Source organism: Oncorhynchus clarkii, chromosome 18 (genome assembly GCF_045791955.1).
Source record: "Oncorhynchus clarkii lewisi isolate Uvic-CL-2024 chromosome 18, UVic_Ocla_1.0, whole genome shotgun sequence".
Taxonomy (NCBI): domain Eukaryota; kingdom Metazoa; phylum Chordata; class Actinopteri; order Salmoniformes; family Salmonidae; genus Oncorhynchus; species Oncorhynchus clarkii.
Window position 1 is genome coordinate 27457347 of NC_092164.1, and position 20490 is coordinate 27477836.

Below are 20490 nucleotides of genomic sequence, written 5' to 3' on the forward strand. Positions count from 1 at the left end.
GACAAAAATGGAGTGATAGGCTTCCTTCTTCAAGATCCCTTTTACCATGTACAAATCTCCCACCACCAAAGCACCCCCAGACCATCAAATATCCTCCACCATGCTTGACAGATGGCGTCAAGCACTCCTGCAGCATCTTTTCATTTTTTTTATGCGTCTCATGAATGTTCTTCTTTGTGGTCTGAACACCTCAAACTTAGATTAGTCTGTCCATAACACTTTTTCCCCCCATCTTCCTCTGTCCAGTGTCTGTTCTTTTGCCCATATTATTTATTCTATATATTTCTTTTTATTGGCCAGTCTGAGAGATGTCTTTTTCTTTGCAACTCAGAAGGCCAGCATCCCGGCGTCGCCTCTTCATTGCTGACGTTGAGATTGGTGTTTTGCAGGTACTATTTAATGAAGTTGCCAGTTGAGGACTTGTGAAGCATCTCTTTCTCAAACTAGACACTAATGTACTTGTCCTCTTGCTGAGTTGTGTACCGGGGCCTCTCACTGCTCTTTATATTCTGGTTAGAGACAGTTTGCGCTGTTCTGTGAAGGGTGTAGTAAGCAGGGTTGTATGGGATCTTCAGTTTCTTGGCAATTTCTCACATGGAATAGCGTTCATTTCTCAGAACAAGAATAGTGTGACGAGTTTCAGAAGAAAGTTATTTGTTTCTGGCCATTTTGAGCCTGTAATTGAACCCACAAATGCTGATGCTCCAGATACTCAACTAGTCTAAAGAAGGCCAGTTTTATTGCTTCTTTAATCAGAACAATAGTTTTTAGCTGTTCAAACATAATTGCAAAAGGGTTTTCTAATGATCAATTAGCCTTTTAAAATTATAAACTTGGATTAGCTAACACAACATCCTATTGGAACACAAGAGTGATGGTTGCTGATAATGGCCTCTGTACGCCTATGTAGATATTCCATTTAAAAAATCTGCTGTTTCCAGTTACAATAGTCATTTACAACATTACCAATGTCTACACTGTATTTCTGATCAATTTGATGTTATTGTAAATGGACAAAAAAAATGTAATTTTCTTTCATAAACAAGAACATTTCTAAGTGACCAAAACTTTTGAACCGTAGTGTATATATCCCAACCAGAAGTCAAGGATTACAGGCAACATCCGCATTGAGCTAAACGCTAGAGCTGCCGCTTTCAAATAGTGGGACACCAATACGACACTTAAGAAATCGCACTATGCCCTCAGACGAATCATCAAACAGGCAAAGCGTCAATACAGGATTAAGATTGAATCCTACTACACTGGCTCTGACGCTCGTCGGATGTGGCAGGGCTTGAAAACTATTATGGACTACAAAGGGAAACCTAGCCATGAGCTGCCCAGTAACACAAACCTACCAGACAAGCTAAATCCATTTTATGCTCGCTTCGAGCCAAGCAACAGTGAAGCATGCATGAGAGCACCAGCTGTTCCGGAAGACTGTGTGATAATGCTCTCAGTAGCCGATGTGAGCAAGACATTTAAACAGGTCAACATTCACAAAGCTGAATGTTGGGCCAGACGGATTACCAGGACGTGTACTCAAAGCATGCTCGGACCAACTGTCAAGTGTCTTCACTGACGTTTTCAACCTCTCCCTGACCGAGTCTGTAATACCTACATGTTTCAAGCAGACCGCCATAGTCTCTGTGCGTAAGGAAGTGAAGGTAACCTGCCTAAATTATTACCACCTGTAGCGCTCATATCGGTAGCCATGAAGTGCTTTGAAGGCTCACATCAACAGCATCCTCCCAGACACCCTAGAACCACTCCAATTTGCCTACCACCCCAACAGATCCAGCAAAACACAACACCATCATTAAGTTTGCTGATGACACAACAGTGGTAGGCCAGATTACCAACAATTCTGAGACTGCCTATAGGAGGTCAGAGGAGGAGGTCAGTACCGGTTCCCCCCATATATAGCCTCGTTATTGTAATTTTATTGTTTTACCTTTTATAATTTTTTACTTTAGTTTATTTGGTAAATATTGTTTTCTTTCTTGAACTGCATTGTTGGTTAAGGGCTTGTAAATAAGCATTTCATGGTAAGGTATAATACCTGTTGTATTCGGCGCATGTGACAAATAAAGTTTGATTTAGATTTTAGATCAGTTTTGTACTATCTCCACTAATAGTTAAGGTTAGGATTGGGGGAGGGGAAGCTGATACGACTGTATATCTGTACCTAGGGGAAACTTCACCCCGGACACGTATGTTTACCATCCTATTTCTATAGTACAATTCATATTTTTACACAGTTTTCCTAGCCTGGTCCCAGATTTGTGTGTGCTGTCTCGCCATGTCCTCAGGTAATTTCCACATGAAGCAATTGGTAATACAGCACAAACATATCTAGGACGAGGCTACAGTTCTCTCCTTTGCCTTGTAGAAATAAGATAGGGAAGAGCACTGACCTGAAGGAAAGCCAGCTAACAGTCATCTCTACCAGAGAAATGGTACAACTTTGTTCCCTCACTCATTCATTATCATGAGTCAAATACAACTAAAGTGGTATTCACCCCCCACCACCCCTACATCAAATAGTCAAAAGTGGATCATTCCACACAGTCATTTTAAGTGATTGAGGTTCACCCCCCCCCCCCCCCCCCAGTCACCAGTTGACACCAGTCAGTTCAATTGACCCAATCACACCCACAAGAAGAGGTCAAAGTGGTCCAGTCCACATGCAGTCATTTTAAGTGATCCAGATGTTTGAAAGGAAATGCTTACAGTCTCATCTTTCTCTGCTAGAACACTGCATAAACTTAATCCAAGATGTGCTCCTTCAGAAGGGCAAGTAGCCTGAGCAGGATTCTCCATTTTGTCTTCAAGTCATTTGCGATTACAGCTCGGATACGGAGGGGGAGGTGAGTAGCTGTCTATCCTGGGTGGGGTGGGGGTGTAGGGAGGGGGGCGCATGGCCGAAGGGTACATCTCATAGTCATAGGTGTAGGGAGGTGGGGGTCCTGGAGAAAGAGAGAGAGGCAGAAAGACACAGAGAGAGAAAAGTGTTTATCATCAGTAGTTGCTGGATAAAGAAAGATTATGCCAATACACACATACAACATACAAGTACAACAGACCCTGCCATGTCATTGTATCTGTTTTGATGGGCTTTAGAAACCAGTGGAGACTGCTGAGGAGAGGATGGCTCATAGTAGAGACTGGAATGGAGTCAGAGGAGGCTGGCAGCAGCTATAGGAGTACAGGCTCATTGTAATGGCTGGAATGGAGTTTTTGGAACCGTATGAAACACAAAGACAACACCAGACTCCACTGGAGTCAATGGAATGGTTTCAACCAATGGAAACAACGTTTCGATACCCTTCCATTGTCTCCATTCCAGCCATTATTATGAGCTGTTCTCCCCTCAGCAGCCTGCATTGGTAGAAACATTCTAGACTTCAGTATGTGTTGGTCATTGGTGGAGGAGCAATGTCCTCTAGTGATGGAATCATTGCACTGCAGGGAAACGGGTAAATTGGTTTTCGGCTCAGCCAGTTAGTGGAGGCGCAGTGGTTCGGGTGATTGTGGAGGCTAGGTCATCTGATGCAGCACTCCATCACTCTCCTTCTTGGTAAAATAGCCCTTACACAGCTTGGAGGTGTGTTGGGTCATTGTCCCGTTGAAAAATATATGATAGTCCCACTAAGCGCAAACCAGATGGGATGGTGTATCGCTGCAGAATGCTGTGGAATCCATAATGGTTAACTGTGCCTTGAATTCTAAATAAATCGCAGACAGTGTCACCAGCAAAGCACCCCCACACCATCACACCTCCTCCTCCATGCTTCACATTGGGGAACCACACAAATGGAGATAATCCGTTCACTTACTCTGCGTCTCACAAAGACACGGTGGTTGGAACCAAAAATCTCAAATTTGGACTCAGAATCAGAACAAAGAATAGATTCCAACCGGTCTAATGTCCATTGCTCACGTTTATTGGCCCAAGCAAGTCTCTTCTTATTATTGGTATCCTTTAGTAGTGGTTTCTTTGCAGGAATTCAACCATGAAGGCCTGATTCACGCAGTCTCCTCTGAACAGTTGATGTTGAGATGTGTCTGTTACTTGAACTCTGTGAAGCATTTATTTGGGCTGCAATTTCTCAAGCTGGTAACTCTAATGAAATTATCCTCTGCAGCAGAGGTAACTCAGGATCTTCCTTTCCTGTGGTGGACATAATGAGATCCAGTTTCATCAGAGAGCTTGATGGTTTTTGCGACTCCACTTGAAGAAACTTTTTAAAGTTCTTGAAATGTTCCTATTTGACTGACCTTCATGTCTTAAAATAGTGATGGACTGTCATTTCTCTTTGCTTATTTGAGCTGTTCTTGCCATAATATGGACTTGGTCTTTTGCCAAATAGGGCTATGTTCTATACACCAACCCTACCTTGACCAACACAACTGATTGGCTCAAACGCATTAAGAAGGAAACAAATTCCACAAATTAACTTTTAAGAAGGCACACCTATTAATTGAAATGCATTCCAGGTGACTACCTCATGAAGCTGAGAATGCCAAGAGTGTGCAAAGCTGTCATCAAGGCAAAGGGTGGCTACTTTGAAGAATCTCAAATATAAAATATATTTAGATTTGTTTAACACTGTTTTGGTTACTACATGATTCCATATGTGCTACTTCATAGTTTTGATGTCTTCCCTATTATTCTACAATGTAGAAAATAGTAAAAATAAAGAAAATCCCTTGAATGAGTAGGTGTGTCCAAACTTTTGACTGGTACTGTATGCACACTCACAGGTCTCTACCCATATGCACACACTAACAACCACATACATACACTCGCAATCATGCACACTTATGCTGTTGCTATGTTGGTTACTATTATTATTATTATTATTATTTATCCTGCTACCAGTCACTTTCTCGTAATCCCTGCCTACATGTACCTATCTACCTCAACTACTCCATTATCCCTGCACATTGTACATTTGGTACTGGCACTGACCCTGTATATAGCTTACAGTCTTATGTTTTGTTATTCCTTTATTTCTCTTTTTTTTTTTTGTTATAGTATTTTGATACTGAATACTGCACTGGGCTTGCAAGGTAGTAACCCTTCCTACTCACAGCCCCTGTCATCCTGTATACGGGTTGAAAATGGCATTGATAAGCGCCTGCAGTGGCTGTACAGTAGTAACATGCTATACATGACGTCAGAGCTCAGGTTCTCCTCTTCACAGCGTGTATGGGTTTTGACTGACAGCAGTTATAAACTTGAGCACTGACAAGATCCTCCCATTCCTCCCTCTAATTGTGCTACTTTTGCACATTTGTTGTTGTCTGTGTGAGGGAAATGCTGTAAATAGAGTGGAGTGGATGTGTTCTGAAAGATGAGACATTGAGGATTATAATAAATACAGCTTTGATGTCATACAAGGAAACCACAGACCCGTGAGTACAAATGTGCACTTCATTTTTCCATATTTGGAAACTCATGTAATTTTCAGTATCAACGTTTGTGACCACTGTGTTTGATTCACAGTTACAAGGATGACATGCATTAAACCCTGGGTTGTCCTGAACAGATTGGGCCTATGGTTTGTCATATTATATAAATAAATATCCACAGAACATGCACCTTTTTTAACATACAATCTACCTGCAGTGAAGCTGCTCAGCATTTACATTACTTTCAGTCATCTAGCAGACATTCCCACCCAGAGCGACCCACAGGAGCAACCAGGGTCAAGTGCCCTGCCCAATAGCACAAGAATAGATCCCTACCCAGTAAAATCGGGGACCCGAACCAGCAACCTCTCGGCCACCGGCCCAAGCTCTCAAATGCCAGGCCTCCAACCATCCAAGATCCCCCCCCACAGATCCCCTCGAGAGCTTCCCCTCACCATCCAAGAACCCTCCCATAAGTTCCCCTCAAAAAACCTCCCCCCACCCCCCATCTCTATCCCCCCTAAGCCACCATCCCCCTCCAACCCAACCAAAACCACCACCGACCCAATACGCCAACAACCAACAAAAAAAACAAAAGAGAGAAAAAAACAAAAACAAAGGACAACAGAAAACAAAAATCATGACAGCTAGGCCAACTGTATGCATTTCTGTGCATGTGTGGCACTATTTACATTCGTGTATGTGTGTGTGTCCGTGTCTGTGCACGTGTGTTCGTTTGAATGCAAGTGTGTGTATGCATGAGTACATGCATACAAGCGCTTGCATGGCATCAGTCTTAGGCAAACAGGCATTTGATGTAACAATGTTCCTTTTTAGTTCCAGTTAAACAAGCACTTGAATGCGCTAATGACTCCATTCCATGTGCATCAAAATTACAATCTGCTTGGCTGAAGTGCCCTTTGAAAGCCTGACACGGTAAGATTGTATTTTATAACTTAGCTAATGACAGGGCACACACTGGTTGAATCAATGTTGTTTCCACGCCATTTCAATGAAAGAAAAGTAAATGTAAGTTGCACATAAAATCAACATCGACTCAGTGGGTTTTGTCCAACATACAGTGCCTTGCGAAAGTATTCGGCCCCCTTGAACTTTGCGACCTTTTGCCACATTTCAGACTTCAAACATAAAGATGTATTTTTACATAACTGTATTTTTTTGTGAATAATCAACAACAAGTGGGACACAATCATGAAGTGGAACGACATTTATTGGATATTTCAAACTTTTTTAACAAATCAAAAACTGAAAAAGTGGGCGTGCAAAATTATTCAGCCCCCTTAAGTTAATACTTTGTAGCGCCACCTTTTGCTGCGATTACAGCTGTAAGTCGCTTGGGGTATGTCTCTATCAGTTTTGCACATCGAGAGACTGAATTTTTTTTCCATTCCTCCTTGCAAAACAGCTCGAGCTCAGTGAGGTTGGATGGAGAGCATTTGTGAACAGCAGTTTTCAGTTCTTTCCACAGATTCTCGATTGGATTCAGGTCTGGACTTTGACTTGGCCATTCTAACACCTGGATATGTTTATTTTTGAACCATTCCATTGTAGATTTTGCTTTATGTTTTGGATCATTGTCTTGTTGGAAGACAAATCTCCGTCCCAGTCTCAGGTCTTTTGCAGACTCCATCAGGTTTTCTTCCAGAATGGTCCTGTATTTGGCTCCATCCATCTTCCCATCAATTTTAACCATCTTCCCTGTCCCTGCTGAAGAAAAGCAGGCCCAAACCATGATGCTGCCACCACCATGTTTGACAGTGGGGATGGTGTGTTCAGCTGTGTTGCTTTTACGCCAAACATAACGTTTTGCATTGTTGCCAAAAAGTTCAATTTTGGTTTCATCTGACCAGAGCACCTTCTTCCACATGTTTGGTGTGTCTCCCAGGTGGCTTGTGGCAAACTTTAAACAACACTTTTTATGGATATCTTTAAGAAATGGCTTTCTTCTTGCCACTCTTCCATAAAGGCCAGATTTGTGCAATATACGACTGATTGTTGTCCTATGGACAGAGTCTCCCACCTCAGCTGTAGATCTCTGCAGTTCATCCAGAGTGATCATGGGCCTCTTGGCTGCATCTCTGATCAGTCTTCTCCTTGTATGAGCTGAAAGTTTAGAGGGACGGCCAGGTCTTGGTAGATTTGCAGTGGTCTGATACTCCTTCCATTTCAATATTATCGCTTGCACAGTGCTCCTTGGGATGTTTAAAGCTTGGGAAATCTTTTTGTATCCAAATCCGGCTTTAAACTTCTTCACAACAGTATCTCGGACCTGCCTGGTGTGTTCCTTGTTCTTCATGATGCTCTCTGCGCTTTTAACGGACCTCTGAGACTATCACAGTGCAGGTGCATTTATACGGAGACTTGATTACACACAGGTGGATTGTATTTATCATCATTAGTCATTTAGGTCAACATTGGATCATTCAGAGATCCTCACTGAACTTCTGGAGAGAGTTTGCTGCACTGAAAGTAAAGGGGCTGAATAATTTTGCACGCCCAATTTTTCAGTTTTTGATTTGTTAAAAAAGTTTGAAATATCCAATAAATGTCGTTCCACTTCATGATTGTGTCCCACTTGTTGTTGATTCTTCACAAAAAAATACAGTTTTATATCTTTATGTTTGAAGCCTGAAATGTGGCAAAAGGTCGCAAAGTTCAAGGGGGCCGAATACTTTCGCAAGGCACTGTATCTCCGGACCTACTCACTGCCACAGTCATACTCTGGACCTAGTTTTGTCCCGTGGAATAAATGTTGTGGATCTTAATGTTTTTCCTCATAATCCAGGAGTTAATCCTAATCCATAATCCTAATCGGACCAACATTTTATTATGTTTGCAATCGCAACAAATAATCAAATCAAATGTATTTATATAGCCCTTCTTACATCAGCTGATATATCAAAGTGCTGTACAGAAACCCAGCCTAAAACCCCAAACAGTAAGCAATGCAGGCGTAGAAGCACGGCGGCTAGGAAAAACTCCCTAGAAAGGAGTTCTGCTCAGACCCCAACCAAGGATCATCAAACGTCGTGCTATAAATTCTCGGACAACCCAAAGATTCCTAGATGCCCTTCCAGACTCCCTCCACCTACCCAAGGATGTCAGAGTACAAAAGTCAGTTAAACACCTAACTGGGAAACTCAATTTAACCTTGCGTAATACCCTAGATGCAGTCGCACCCCTAAAAACATTTGAAGCAAACTTCCAGAAAATTGGAACAGAAATGGAGCTACACGAAACGGGAAGTCTTCCGACTAGCTTGGAAAGACAGTACCGTGCAGTATCAAAGAGCCCTCACTGCTGCTCAATCATCCTATTTTTCAAACTTAATTGAGGAAAATAAGAACAATCTCAAATGCATTTTTGATACTGTCGCAAAGCTAACTAAAAAGCAGCATTCCCCAAGAGAGGATGGCTTTCACTTCAGCAGTGATAAATTCATGAACTTCTTTGACAAAAAGATCATGATCATTAGAAAGCAAATTACGGACTCCTCCTTAAATCTGTGTATTCCTCCAACGCTCAGTTGTGTCAGACGCTGAGTCTGCACTGCCAGGACCTAGGATCAAGGGAGACACTCAAGTTTTTTAATACTATATCTCTTGACACATTGATGAAAATAATCACGGCCTCTAAACCTTCAAGCTGCATACTGGACCCTATTCCAACTAAACTACTGAAAGAGCTGCTTCCTGTGCTTCACCCTCCTATGTTGAACATAATAAATGGCTTTCTATCCACCAGATGTGTACCAAACTCACTAAAAGTGGCAGTAATAAAGCCTCTCTTGAAACATTTTAGAAAAAGCTGTTGCGCAGCAACTCAATGCCTTCCTGAAGACAAACAATGTATATACGAAACGCTTCAGTCTGGCTTAGACCCCATCATAGCACTGAGACTGCACTTGTGAATGTGGTAAATTACCCTTTAATGGTGTCAGACTGAGGCTCTGCATCTGTCCTCGTGCTCCTAAACCTTAGTGCTGCTTTTGATACCATCGATCACCACATTCTTTTGGAGAGATTGGAAACCCAAATTGGTCTACATGGACAAGTTCTGGCCTGGTTTACATCTTATCTGTTGGAAAGATATCAGTTTGTCTCTGTAGATGGTTTATCCTTTAAATTTTGTAAATTTTGGTGTTCCTCAAGGCTCCGTTTTAGGACCACTATTGTTTTTACTATATATATATTTACCTCTTGGTGATGTCATTCGGAAACATAATGTTAACTGCTATGAGGACGACACACAGCTGTACATTTTGATGAAACATGGTGACACCCCAAAATTGCCCTCCCTTAAAGCTTGTGTTTCAGATATAATAAGGAAGTGGATGGCGGCAAATGTTCTACTTTTAAACTCGGACAAACCAGAGATGCTAGTTCTAGGTCCCAAGAAACAAACACATCTTCTGTTGAGTCTGACAATTAATCTTGATCGTTGTACAGTCATCTCAAATAAAACTGTGAATGACCTCTGCGTTACTTTGGGCCCCTGATCTCTCTTTTGAAGAAAATATCAAGACTGTTTGAAAGACAGCTTTTTTCCATCTATGTAATGTGGAAGGACCACTAGAGGGCAGGCTGGGCTCACAGATAGTAGCACAACAAGCCATGGGAGGCAAGGTAGCCAGAGGCAATTAAGCACAGCTGACGGTACTAATGACATATTCTCCTTCCCCTATAAGAGAGAGTATGGAACCAGCAGAGAGAAGGGGGGAAAAACTATCTCTGGAAGATGGCCACTGAGACAGAGGAGCTATCCATGAAGAACCATTAAGATGGTGGCAATCCTGCGACTTTTATTGTAGTTTAAAGATAATCGTATTGTGTTCCTGTTTGATCTGGAGAAGATGTATGATTTGTCCTTGGGAGACATTCATTGATTATGTTGGAGTGTTTGTGTTTCCCAAATGCCCTCAATAGAGAACTGTGTTCAATCAAGAAAACCTACTCCTGACTCGTTTATTCCACCTTTCCGCTTTAGAGTGACGCCCAATTACTTGGTCCGCTCACAGTAACATTGCAAAAATCTGAAACTTTCTGTTAAAAAATGATGCAGAAAAATGAATCCATGCTTTTGTCACTTCTAGGTTAGACTACTGCAATGCTCTACTTTCCGGCTACCCGGATAAAGCTGTAAATAAACTTCAGTTAGTGCTAAACATGGCTGCTAGAATCTTGACTAAAAACAAAAAATGTGATCATATTACCCCCCGTGCTAGCCTCTCTACACTGGCTTCCTGTTAAGGCAAGGGCTGATTTCAAGGTTTTAATACTTGCCCCTACCCATCTTTCCAATTTGGTCTTGCCATACATACATACACGTACGCTATGGTCACAAGACGTAGGCCTCCTTACTATTCCTAGAATTTCTAAGCAAACAGCTGGAGGCAGGGCTTACTCCTATAGAGCTCAATTTTTATGCAAATGATCTGCCTATCCATGTGAGAGACGCAAACTCAGTCTCGACCTTTAAGTCTATATTTTAGACTCATCTCTTCAGTAGGTCATATGATTGAGTGTAGTCTGGCCTAGGAGTGTGAAGGTGAACGGAAAGGCACTGGAGCAATGAACTGCCCTTGCTGTCTCTGCCCGGCCGGTTCCCCTCTCTCCACTGGGATTCTCTGCCTCAAACTCTATTACAGGGGATGAGTCACTGGCTAGGAGGGGTGCGTCACTTGAGTGGGTTGAGTCACTGTGATCTTCCTGTGCGGGTTGGCCCCCCCTTGGGTTCGTGCTGTGGGGGAGATCTTCGTGGGCTATACTCGGCCTTGTCTCAGGATAGTAAGTTGGTGGTTGAAGATATCCCTATAGTGGTGTGCGCTGTGCTTTGGCAAAGTGGGTGGGGTTATATCCTGCCTGTTTCGCCCTGTCCGGGGGTATCGTCGGACAGGGCCACAGTGTCACCCGACCCCTCCTGTCTCAGTCTCCAGTATTTATGCCGCAATAGTTTGTGTCGGGGGGCTAGGGACAGTCTGTTATATCTGGAGTATTTCTCCTGTCTTATCCGGTGTCCTGTGTGAATTTAAGTAAGCTCTCTCTAATTCTCTCTCTCTTTCATTCTTTCTTTCTCTCTGAGGACCTGAGCCCTTGGACCAAGCCTCAGGACTACCTGGCCTGATGACTCCTTGCTGTCCCCAGTCCACCTGGTCATGCTGCTGCTCCAGTTTCAACTGTTCTGCCTGCATATATGGAACCCTGACCTGATCACCGGACGTGCTACCTTGTCCCAGACCTGCTGTTTTCAACTCTCTAGAGACAGCAAGAGCGGTAGAGATACTCTGAATGATCAGCTATGAAAAGCCAACTGACATTTACTCCTGTGGTGCTGACCTGTTCCGCCCTCTACAACCACTGTGATGATTATTATTTGACCCTGCTGGTTATCTGTTAACATTTTAACATCTTGGCCATGTTCTGTTATAATCTCCACCCGGCACAGCCAAAAGAGGCCACCCCTCATAGCTTGGTTCCTCTCTAGGTTTCTCTCTAGGTTTCTTTCTAGGTTCCGGCCTTTCTAGGGAGTTTTTCCTATCCACCGTGCTTCTACACCTACATTGCTTGCTGTTTGGGGTTTTAGGCTGGGTTTCTGTACAGCACGTTGACATCATCTGATGTAAGAAGGGCTCTATAAATACATTTGATTGATCGAACAGTGTAATGTTTGGAATCAGTCTCGTGCAAGGTGAACTGTTTTGTCCTCACCTTTGGTCTGATAATTTCCCCATAATCTCCAAAGTGCTCTCTTTCAATTGCTATCATGCTAAAGCATATGCTTTTTATAGTTATTCTTAAATATACATTTGGCCCTATCCATATTGGCCAATTTACACAAGTATAAGGGGTTAAAGGACCAGTGCAGTCAAATGTGATTTTCTTGTTTTATATACTGTATATTTCCACACTATGAGGTTGGAATAATACCGTGAAATTGTGAAAATGATGATAATGCCCTTTTAGAGTGACATTTCAGGGATCTTTTAAGAAGAAACCTGGGACCAACACTTTACATGTTATGTTTATATTTTTGTTCCGTGTAGTTAATAGACCAATAAGAAAGAGAGTTCCAAACCTCTCTGACAATAACAGATCGTTTTCAATTTTCCCCTCCCCACTCAGACCACTCCCAGACAGTCATAGAAAAATTCTTGCTTGAGATATTGCTCTTTGCTAAGAAGCTAATTTTGTTTATTTTTTTGCCATTTGAATGGAAAAACAATCACATTAAGGTACTTAATTGTTACCTGGAAATTATTTGATATTGAGATAAAAATGGCTGGATTGGGACTTTAAGCATTTCACTGTACTTGTGCATGTGACTAATAAAACTTGAAACCATATGGACTCTGAGAGCTGGCCTAGGATCAGTTTAGCCTTTTTGATCATAATTAATAAGATTATATGGACAGGAGGGACCTGATCCTAGATCAGTCTCACCTGGGTAGCCCTGGGACACAGTGTTGATGTAGGAGGTGTTGAACACATCCACCCGGGCCCCGCGCCCATTCTTCACACACATGCACACACACAGGAAGAAGGCCGCCAGTGCTCCCATCAGAAACACCACACCAAACACGATGCCCGATATCGCCGTGCCCCTAGAAAACGTACACACAAACACACGTTTGTCACTTTGACTGAATACTCCCCTTTTCATTCTAGTTTGTGGCTGCTGGTAAGTCATCTCATCCAATTAATCTTCTCACAAATCAATTCTGCATGGAATTTTAATTAACCTCCCTACCTCCTTAAAGAGTTAAAGAGTATCTTAAATAAACCCCACGGCCACCCCTCCCCCCAAAAAGGCTATTTTGTTGAAAACGACTTTGTTGAGGGAAAACGTACTTGCTAATATTGTGATATGTTGTTGTCTCACCTAGCTATCTTAAGATGAATGCATTAATTTAAGCCGCCCTGGATAAGAGTGTCTTCTAAATTACTCAAATGTAAATGTATGATGTGACTTAATTGAAAAGTGAATTGACCCAAAGTTTGGGTCATATTCACTAGACACCAAATGAAAAAAAAACTGACTGAAACAGGGAGGGTCTACCTGGACACGTGCAATATGAAACATTTCAGTTTTTATTGCTAAATGTTTTGCTACAGTGTGCTACAATGAATACAACCCTGCTCTATAGAGAAGCAGTGCATTTTGGGATAGGGCCATCTAGGGCTGAGAAAAAGGCTGGGAGCAGCTGCCTGTAACATACACCGGACCAAACATGTCTGTGGGCAACCATGGAGATCTGCTCAACCATCTGATTATATGACTCAGACCTGTGTGTATGTGTGTGAGTATGTGTCTGTGTTAGCGTGAGTGTGTGTACATATTCGTGTGCTTTTGTGTATGTATGTGGTCAAACTCCATTTAAAAGGCTGTGGAGAAGCTGTAGAAAGAGATGAGATATCTCTCCTGAAACAAGGAACCATTATTCCTCCCCATTACCTTATGACAACCATGGCCTTGAAAGTGCTACATTATATGGATAGAAAAAAACGAGTCCACATTCAATGGGCCTATTCAATAGCACTTTTTTTTTGTGAAACCCCCACATATTTAGCATCAACTTTATGAGTCAAACTGTGAATTTGGGAATTTTAACTGTGACATGAATTAACGTTGCATGCACACACACAACACTTTAATATCATGATTATCTTCATTGGTGGACTGTAGCAGGTAGCATGTGTTATACTCTGGTGAGAAAGAGGACAGAGAAAGTGAGAGGCCAGCTCTCTTGAGCCAAATGACGAAGGTCAAACCTCTGAGAGGTCATACGCTGCATTTGGAAAGGGCAGGTGGTGAAGTGGTAGAGAAGTGAATTTGTGTGTGTGTAGTTGGGGAGTGTGTGTTTATAGATGGAGGGTGACTGAGCATGTGTGTATGTATAGAAGGTGACATTGTGCGTGTGTGTGTACTTACGAGAGGACATCTCCCATATAGGCGTAGTAGGAGCAGCAGAAAGGGGGAGAGCCTTCACAGCAGTACTCCACACAGCCATCACACTGGGCCTCACTGTGACCTGCAGGAGAGATGATACATTATATGGAGACGCATATACACACACACCTACCTCTACTACGGACATATGCACACACTCACTCTCTGCATCTAACATGCTGAGAGAAAGGTAGAGTGTGCTCTTTGGAATCAAGATTTCCAAAACCCTTTAAATGGACAAAATCACAATGCTATGTTCCTATTACAAAAGGTTAAAAACATAATGGAGAGCAGCTACGGCAGATACACTTAAAACGTTGTCTTTCGCTTAATTGAACCTTTTCTAAATATGGAAATGTCACTAAAATCAAGGCTTTTTAAAGAGTAACTTAGCTAGAGCAAAACAACCATATTGCACATAAACTCACAAAACAAGAATTTGACTTTAACTTCCTGACTGATGTCTTGAGATGTTGCTTCAATATATCCACATCACTTTCCTACCTCATGATGCCATTTATTTTGTGAAGTGCACCAGTCTCTCCTGCAGCAAAGCACCCCCACAACATGATGCTGCCATCCCCGTGCATCACGGTTAGGATGGTGTTCTTCGGCTTTCAATCCTCTACCTTTTTCCTCCAAACATAATGATGGTCATCATGGCCAAACAGTTATATTTTTGTATTCATCAGACCAGAGGACATTTCTCCAAAAAGTACGATCTTTGTCCCCATGTGCAGTTGCAAACCGTAGTCTGGCTTTTTTATGGCGGTTTTGAAGCAGTGGCTTCTTCCTTGCTGAGCGGCCTTTCAAGTTATGTCAATATAAGACTCGTTATACTGTGGATATAGATACTTTGGTACCTGTTTCCTCCAGCATCTTCACAAGGTCCTTTGCTGTTGTTCTGGGATTGATTTGCACTTTTTGCACAAAAGTACGTTCATCTCTTGGAGACAGAACATGTCTCCTTCCTGAGCGGCATGACGGCTGCGTGGTCCAATGGGGTTTATACTTGCGGACTATTGTTTGTACAGATGAATGTGGTACCTTCAGGCGTTTGGAAATTGCTCCCAAGGATGAACCAGACTTGTGGAGGTCTACAATTGTTTTGCCGAGGGCTTGGCTGATATCTTTTGATTTTCCCATAATGTTAGGCAAAGAGGCACTGAGTTTAAAGGTAGGCCTTGAAATACATCCACAGGTACACCTCCAATTGACACAAATGATGTCAATTAGCCTATCAGAAGCTTCTAAAGCCATGACATAATTTTCTGGAATTTCCCAAGCTGTTTAAAGGCACAGTCAACTTAGTGTATGTCAACTTCTGACCCACCTGAATTGTGATACAGTGAATTATAAGTTAAATAATCTGTCTGTAAACAATTGTTGTCAAAATTAATTGTGTCATGCACAAAGTAGATGTCCTAACCGATTTTCCAAAACTATAGTTTGTTAACAAGAAATTTGTGTAGTGGTTGAAAAAGGAGTTTTAATGACTCCAACCTAAGTCTTATGTAAACTTCCGAATTCAACTGTAAGTGGAAATATATAGTCCTTATAGAGGGTTTATGAAGGCTTCATTTAGCCTTAAAGGGTATTCATCCTGTAGAGTGGGACTTAACCCTAAACCGATAAGCACACAACACCACACATCAAAAAGGGTTATAACAATAAGATGAGTTGTGTGACAACAGGGCTATGTGAATGGAGATCATACAAGACATTTCAGAAAATATTTTCTTTATATGAAAGCGTATACTTTTAGTCAACTACACTATTCACTAACTTCACCTGTGTTCTTTCTCTCTGCACTAGTCTAAACCTGCAGATACCTCTCTCTCACCACAGCGTTCCCCTTTGTATACCCTGGTTTTCAGTGGTTTAGTCAGCCTTGGTTGGGTGGAGAGTGTGTGTGTGTAAATCTTATTTGTGTGTGTATATATATATATATATATATATATATATATATATATATATATATATATATATATATATATGTGTGTGTGTGTGTGTAAAAAAAGGCATTTCTCTTTTCTCACTAGAACTGACTTTGCTGATAAATACTTTGTTGAGGGAAACTGTACCTGATACGATTGTGATGTGTTGTCGTTCCTAGCTACAGTATCTTAAGGTGAATGCACTCATTGTAAGTTGCTCTGGATAAGAGAATCTGCTAAATTACTAAAATGCAATCTAAAAATGTGTAAACCTGTGTATATACCTTCTGTGTATGTGAGCACGACAAAGATGAAGCACTGAAGGTTACAGCCACTCTGAGGCTTTGGAGAGCTGGTGGTGAGAGTCCTTCAGTGGAGAGACTTGAAATGAAGGGGGTGGCTCAGGGAGAGGGGTCTCAAAATGAGAAAGCACTTGAAATAAAGGACATTTGGAAACACTACTTGTGGTTTTGTATTGGATTATTTTTATATAGTATTTGAACACACACGGTCTGTCTAAAGGATGTGTGTCCTATATCTCACTGTTTGCCCTCCTCAACAACCACATAATTTAACCCAGACACAGCCCTGCTTTTTCTCAACCTTCAAGCATACTGCCACAAATTACTGTGTGTGTGTGTGTGTGTGTGTTCAAAGATTTTCATCTTCATTCCAGCTTTATTCTCACTTTGTTCAAAAGCTGGTGTATTTTCAACAGATCCCTCACAAATGGATGACTGATTTTGTTTTCCAACCCTGAAAAGGCGTGTGTGGGCCTACAATAGTAATCTTGAAACAGAGTAGACATAATTTGGGTACATCCCTCTTCCCTATATACAGTAGTGCACTACTTGTATATATGTTTGAGCCGCAAACATATTGACATCCCTGTGAAGTGTGGAGTGTAACCACTTTGATGTGCATGTCATCCAACGATGGGAGTCTATATGGGTGGTCCCTTGAGGTCTAGCTCCTTACCTCCGGGTCCTGTCGCTTTTTACGCTGGGGACAATGGCAGTATAGTTCTGCGACTAGTGCTGAGCAAGGCTTGTACACCCCCCCCCCCCCCCCCCCCCCCCCCCCCCCCACACACACACACACAAGCTCGCACACACTTTTTCTTCTTCTATGTAGATCACTTCAGAGTTTTGATATAAGGTTTTATGCATATTGTTTGGTTACATTTATGAGATTCAAACTCAATTGAGCCTTTTTTATTGTAGAGGTGGCGATACATACGGTAAGCTACAGCACTTTTATTTATCGAGGGACTCTTTTACCATTGAGTACATGAACGGTAGTATGTCTAAGTTAATGATCGGCTACATTGAAGCAATGTTTTATTTAGATAGCTACCATTCGTTTACGTTGTGAAACCATCCATGCATTGGGTTGATGAGTTCACATTCACAATTAGCCTAATAAAAAAGTAAACCATTGTTAAAGGAACACTTCTGCTGATAATAACACATTTGAAGACGATAAAGCATCCTAGAGAACCAGGGACAAATGAACGAACTCTTACCGGCAAAAACACAAAGTAGGAGAGAGTCCCGTAGGAACTTCCACCCCGCTGCCTCTGTTCTTTCCATATCGACTGATAACATAGGCCTACTTGTTCTAAATGTGGCTCACAGTTATTCCCAAACGATAAAGTCCGTGTTTTTCATTAATATGCGCCCACGAAGAAGACTATGGGATATAGTCGCTCACCGAAACATCGCTGATATGCGCAATCAATTTAGTTCTCTAAAAAGTTCAATCGAAGAGAGCCATGAACGCAAATTCATGGATCTTTGCTCCAGTCATTAAAATGCTTAAAACAGAATGAAAAGTCTCATTCGTTTCTTCTTTCATGTGTTCGTATCTCTAAAAGTGTTTCCTTCAGTCTTTCCTCGTTGTTTTCTTCTGTTCCTTTTTTCCTTGGAGTGGGTCCTAGCGCTTCCCCTCCCCCGCAGCAGCTATTTTCTCAAATTACTGTTGACTGGGTGGGAAAAGGGATGGAAGTACCTCGATAACATTTGCATCTCTCCGACATAAAGGACGCCACCGCCCCCACTATCACGACCACTTTGAAAATGCAAAATATATTGGTCTATGTCGTGTACACACACATCTCAGGATCATTTTGAGAGGAAACTAACTTTTTTTAAACACTGTTTACCAACGTCCCTAGTCAGAAACCAAAACATATCCACCGCCCCTCTCAATATGTCATACAAAACATCCACGAACCTCTATTTTAAATGTCCAAGGAGCACGAAGTTTGTTTGATATAACTTAGAACTAAACGATTTCATCTCCTAAAATGTAGGCTAAATGGGTTGCTCAAGCTTGTAGGTTTGAATGACCTCCCTCTCAAACACCATCTTTAATCAACCTAGGCCTATTTACTTTGTGTGACAGTCAAACATGGTTATGCCTTAATATAGGCCCACTCATTCTGCATAAAATACTAATTGTTTTAGGTGAGAACAGTCTAGTATCTCTTTATTACGAATATATATCCTAATTCTAATAAAGACAGAATAAGCTTGAATCGCGGTTTTGGCTTGCCATGATGCATGACAGGAGAGCTTGGATACATAGATAGATTCATTCTAAAATGTAATGCGTTCATTATAGTTAAAGTTTCCTCTAGGTGCAGATCTAGGATCAGCTTCCCCACCCGCAATCATAACCTTAACCGTTAGTGGGGGAACTGCAAAACTGACCCACGACCATAGTCTAGGGGCAACTTCCCCCTACACCTCAGAGTGGCATCTTGTCATTCTTAACTTCATTGGGAAACGTGACCTTTTACAGAAATGCCACCCATTCATAATTGTTCACCGATGTCAGGGGTTTTCGGCAGATAATTAGTTGAAAGTGGGTTGGTGGGAGTTTTTGGTTTTGTCTTGCACCGGCATGCAGAGATGGGAAAACTAAACAAAAGTACAACAATAGTGTAATTGTATTCTATAAAGAAAGTCCCAGGACCCAAGGAAATAAGCATTTTCCATTGGCAACAACAGCAACACAACTGTGGTAGGCTAACTCGGTGGCAACTCCACAATGCTTATGGGAAGAGCACAGCATTTAATATATCTAGTCCTATACAGACTTGGTTGTAGTATATTTTAAATGCTCTTTAAATAAATTGTAAGTCAGTCTTTTCAGTGGTTGAAACGGTATGTCACTGTAATGTGGACAAGTTAGCATTGAGCTTTAAAGGTTTGGGCTTCTCTTTTCATTTCCCTTCTTTGGCTCTTTTTTTCTTATAGTCAGCATAAGCTACATTTAGAGGGAATACCGATCCAGGACATTCTTTTCCTGTTCTGCAAACATGTTGTTTACAGAATCTGCTGACACACTGAATGCATCCCAAATCGCACCCTATTCCCATTATAGTACAATACTATTGAACAAGAGCCATATGGGCCCTGGTCAATCAAAAGTAGTGCACTATATAGGGAATAGGGTGCCATTTGAGATGAGAACCATTATGGTGCTACCCAAATTACAGTGATGTTGGAGTCTTCTTCTCCCATAATTACAGCGTAATGACTTCCTTTGAGTCTTGGCCCGTAATCACAAAGCATCTCAAAGTAGGAGTGCTGATCTAGGATCTGGTCTCTGCTGTCTATATAATCTTATTCATTATGGATTTTTTTTTGTTGCAAATCCTATATCCAGGGGCCGTATTCATAAAGACTCTCAGAATAAGTGTACTGATCTAGGATCAGGTTCCTGCTGTCTATGTTATCTATTAATTCATTATAGACTAAAAGGCTAAACTGATACTACATCAGAGCCTGTATAGGAGTGCTGAGACCATAATGAATAAGATTAAATGGACAGGGGGGACTGATTTGAGATCAGCATTCCTATCCTGAGACCCAGAGGAAGTCAGGAGGGGCCACTGAAACACTGCCATCCAGTGGATGATATGTTTATTACACACTGTCCATAAGAGAAATGTGATCAGACAATTAAGTATATATTGGGATTAGGTTTATTACACAAATCCACCATATATTTGCTGACGAGGGCCATGTTTGTGAGTGTGTGTGCACGCGCATAGAGTGGAATAGATTGAGGTGTGTGTATAGAGTCAGATATATTGAGGTGTGTGTGTGTGTATGGATGTGTAAGAATACCAAGACACACCACACACATGACAACAGTA

The 20490-nt window shown here is 41.7% G+C and overlaps 1 protein-coding gene across 1 annotated transcript; it reads right to left on the minus strand.

Annotated features, from left to right (window-relative positions):
• Positions 1 to 227: 227 nt before the first annotated feature.
• On the minus strand, positions 228 to 18352 carry LOC139372549 (cysteine and tyrosine-rich protein 1-like). The gene is made up of 4 exons (XM_071112288.1): positions 17848 to 18352; positions 14368 to 14467; positions 12879 to 13039; positions 228 to 2969 (listed from the first exon to the last, which is right to left on the minus strand). The coding sequence occupies exons 1-4, from the start codon at positions 17927 to 17929 to the stop codon at positions 2836 to 2838; spliced, it is 477 nt and encodes a 158-aa protein (XP_070968389.1). The 5' UTR covers positions 17930 to 18352; the 3' UTR covers positions 228 to 2835.
• Between the last annotated feature and the right edge of the window lie 2138 nt (positions 18353 to 20490).

Excerpts from the sequence above, each read along its gene's own strand:
- LOC139372549 (XM_071112288.1), bottom strand. The coding sequence starts at position 17,929 with ATGTTATCAGTCGATATGGAAAGAACAGAGGCAGCGGGGTGGAAGTTC. Across the intron at positions 13,040-14,367 it reads TATATGGGAGATGTCCTCTC|GGGCACGGCGATATCGGGCA; the intron begins GTAAGTACACAC and ends TACGTTTTCTAG. Across the intron at positions 2,970-12,878 it reads TGTGTCCCAGGGCTACCCAG|GACCCCCACCTCCCTACACC; the intron begins GTGAGACTGATC and ends CTCTTTCTCCAG.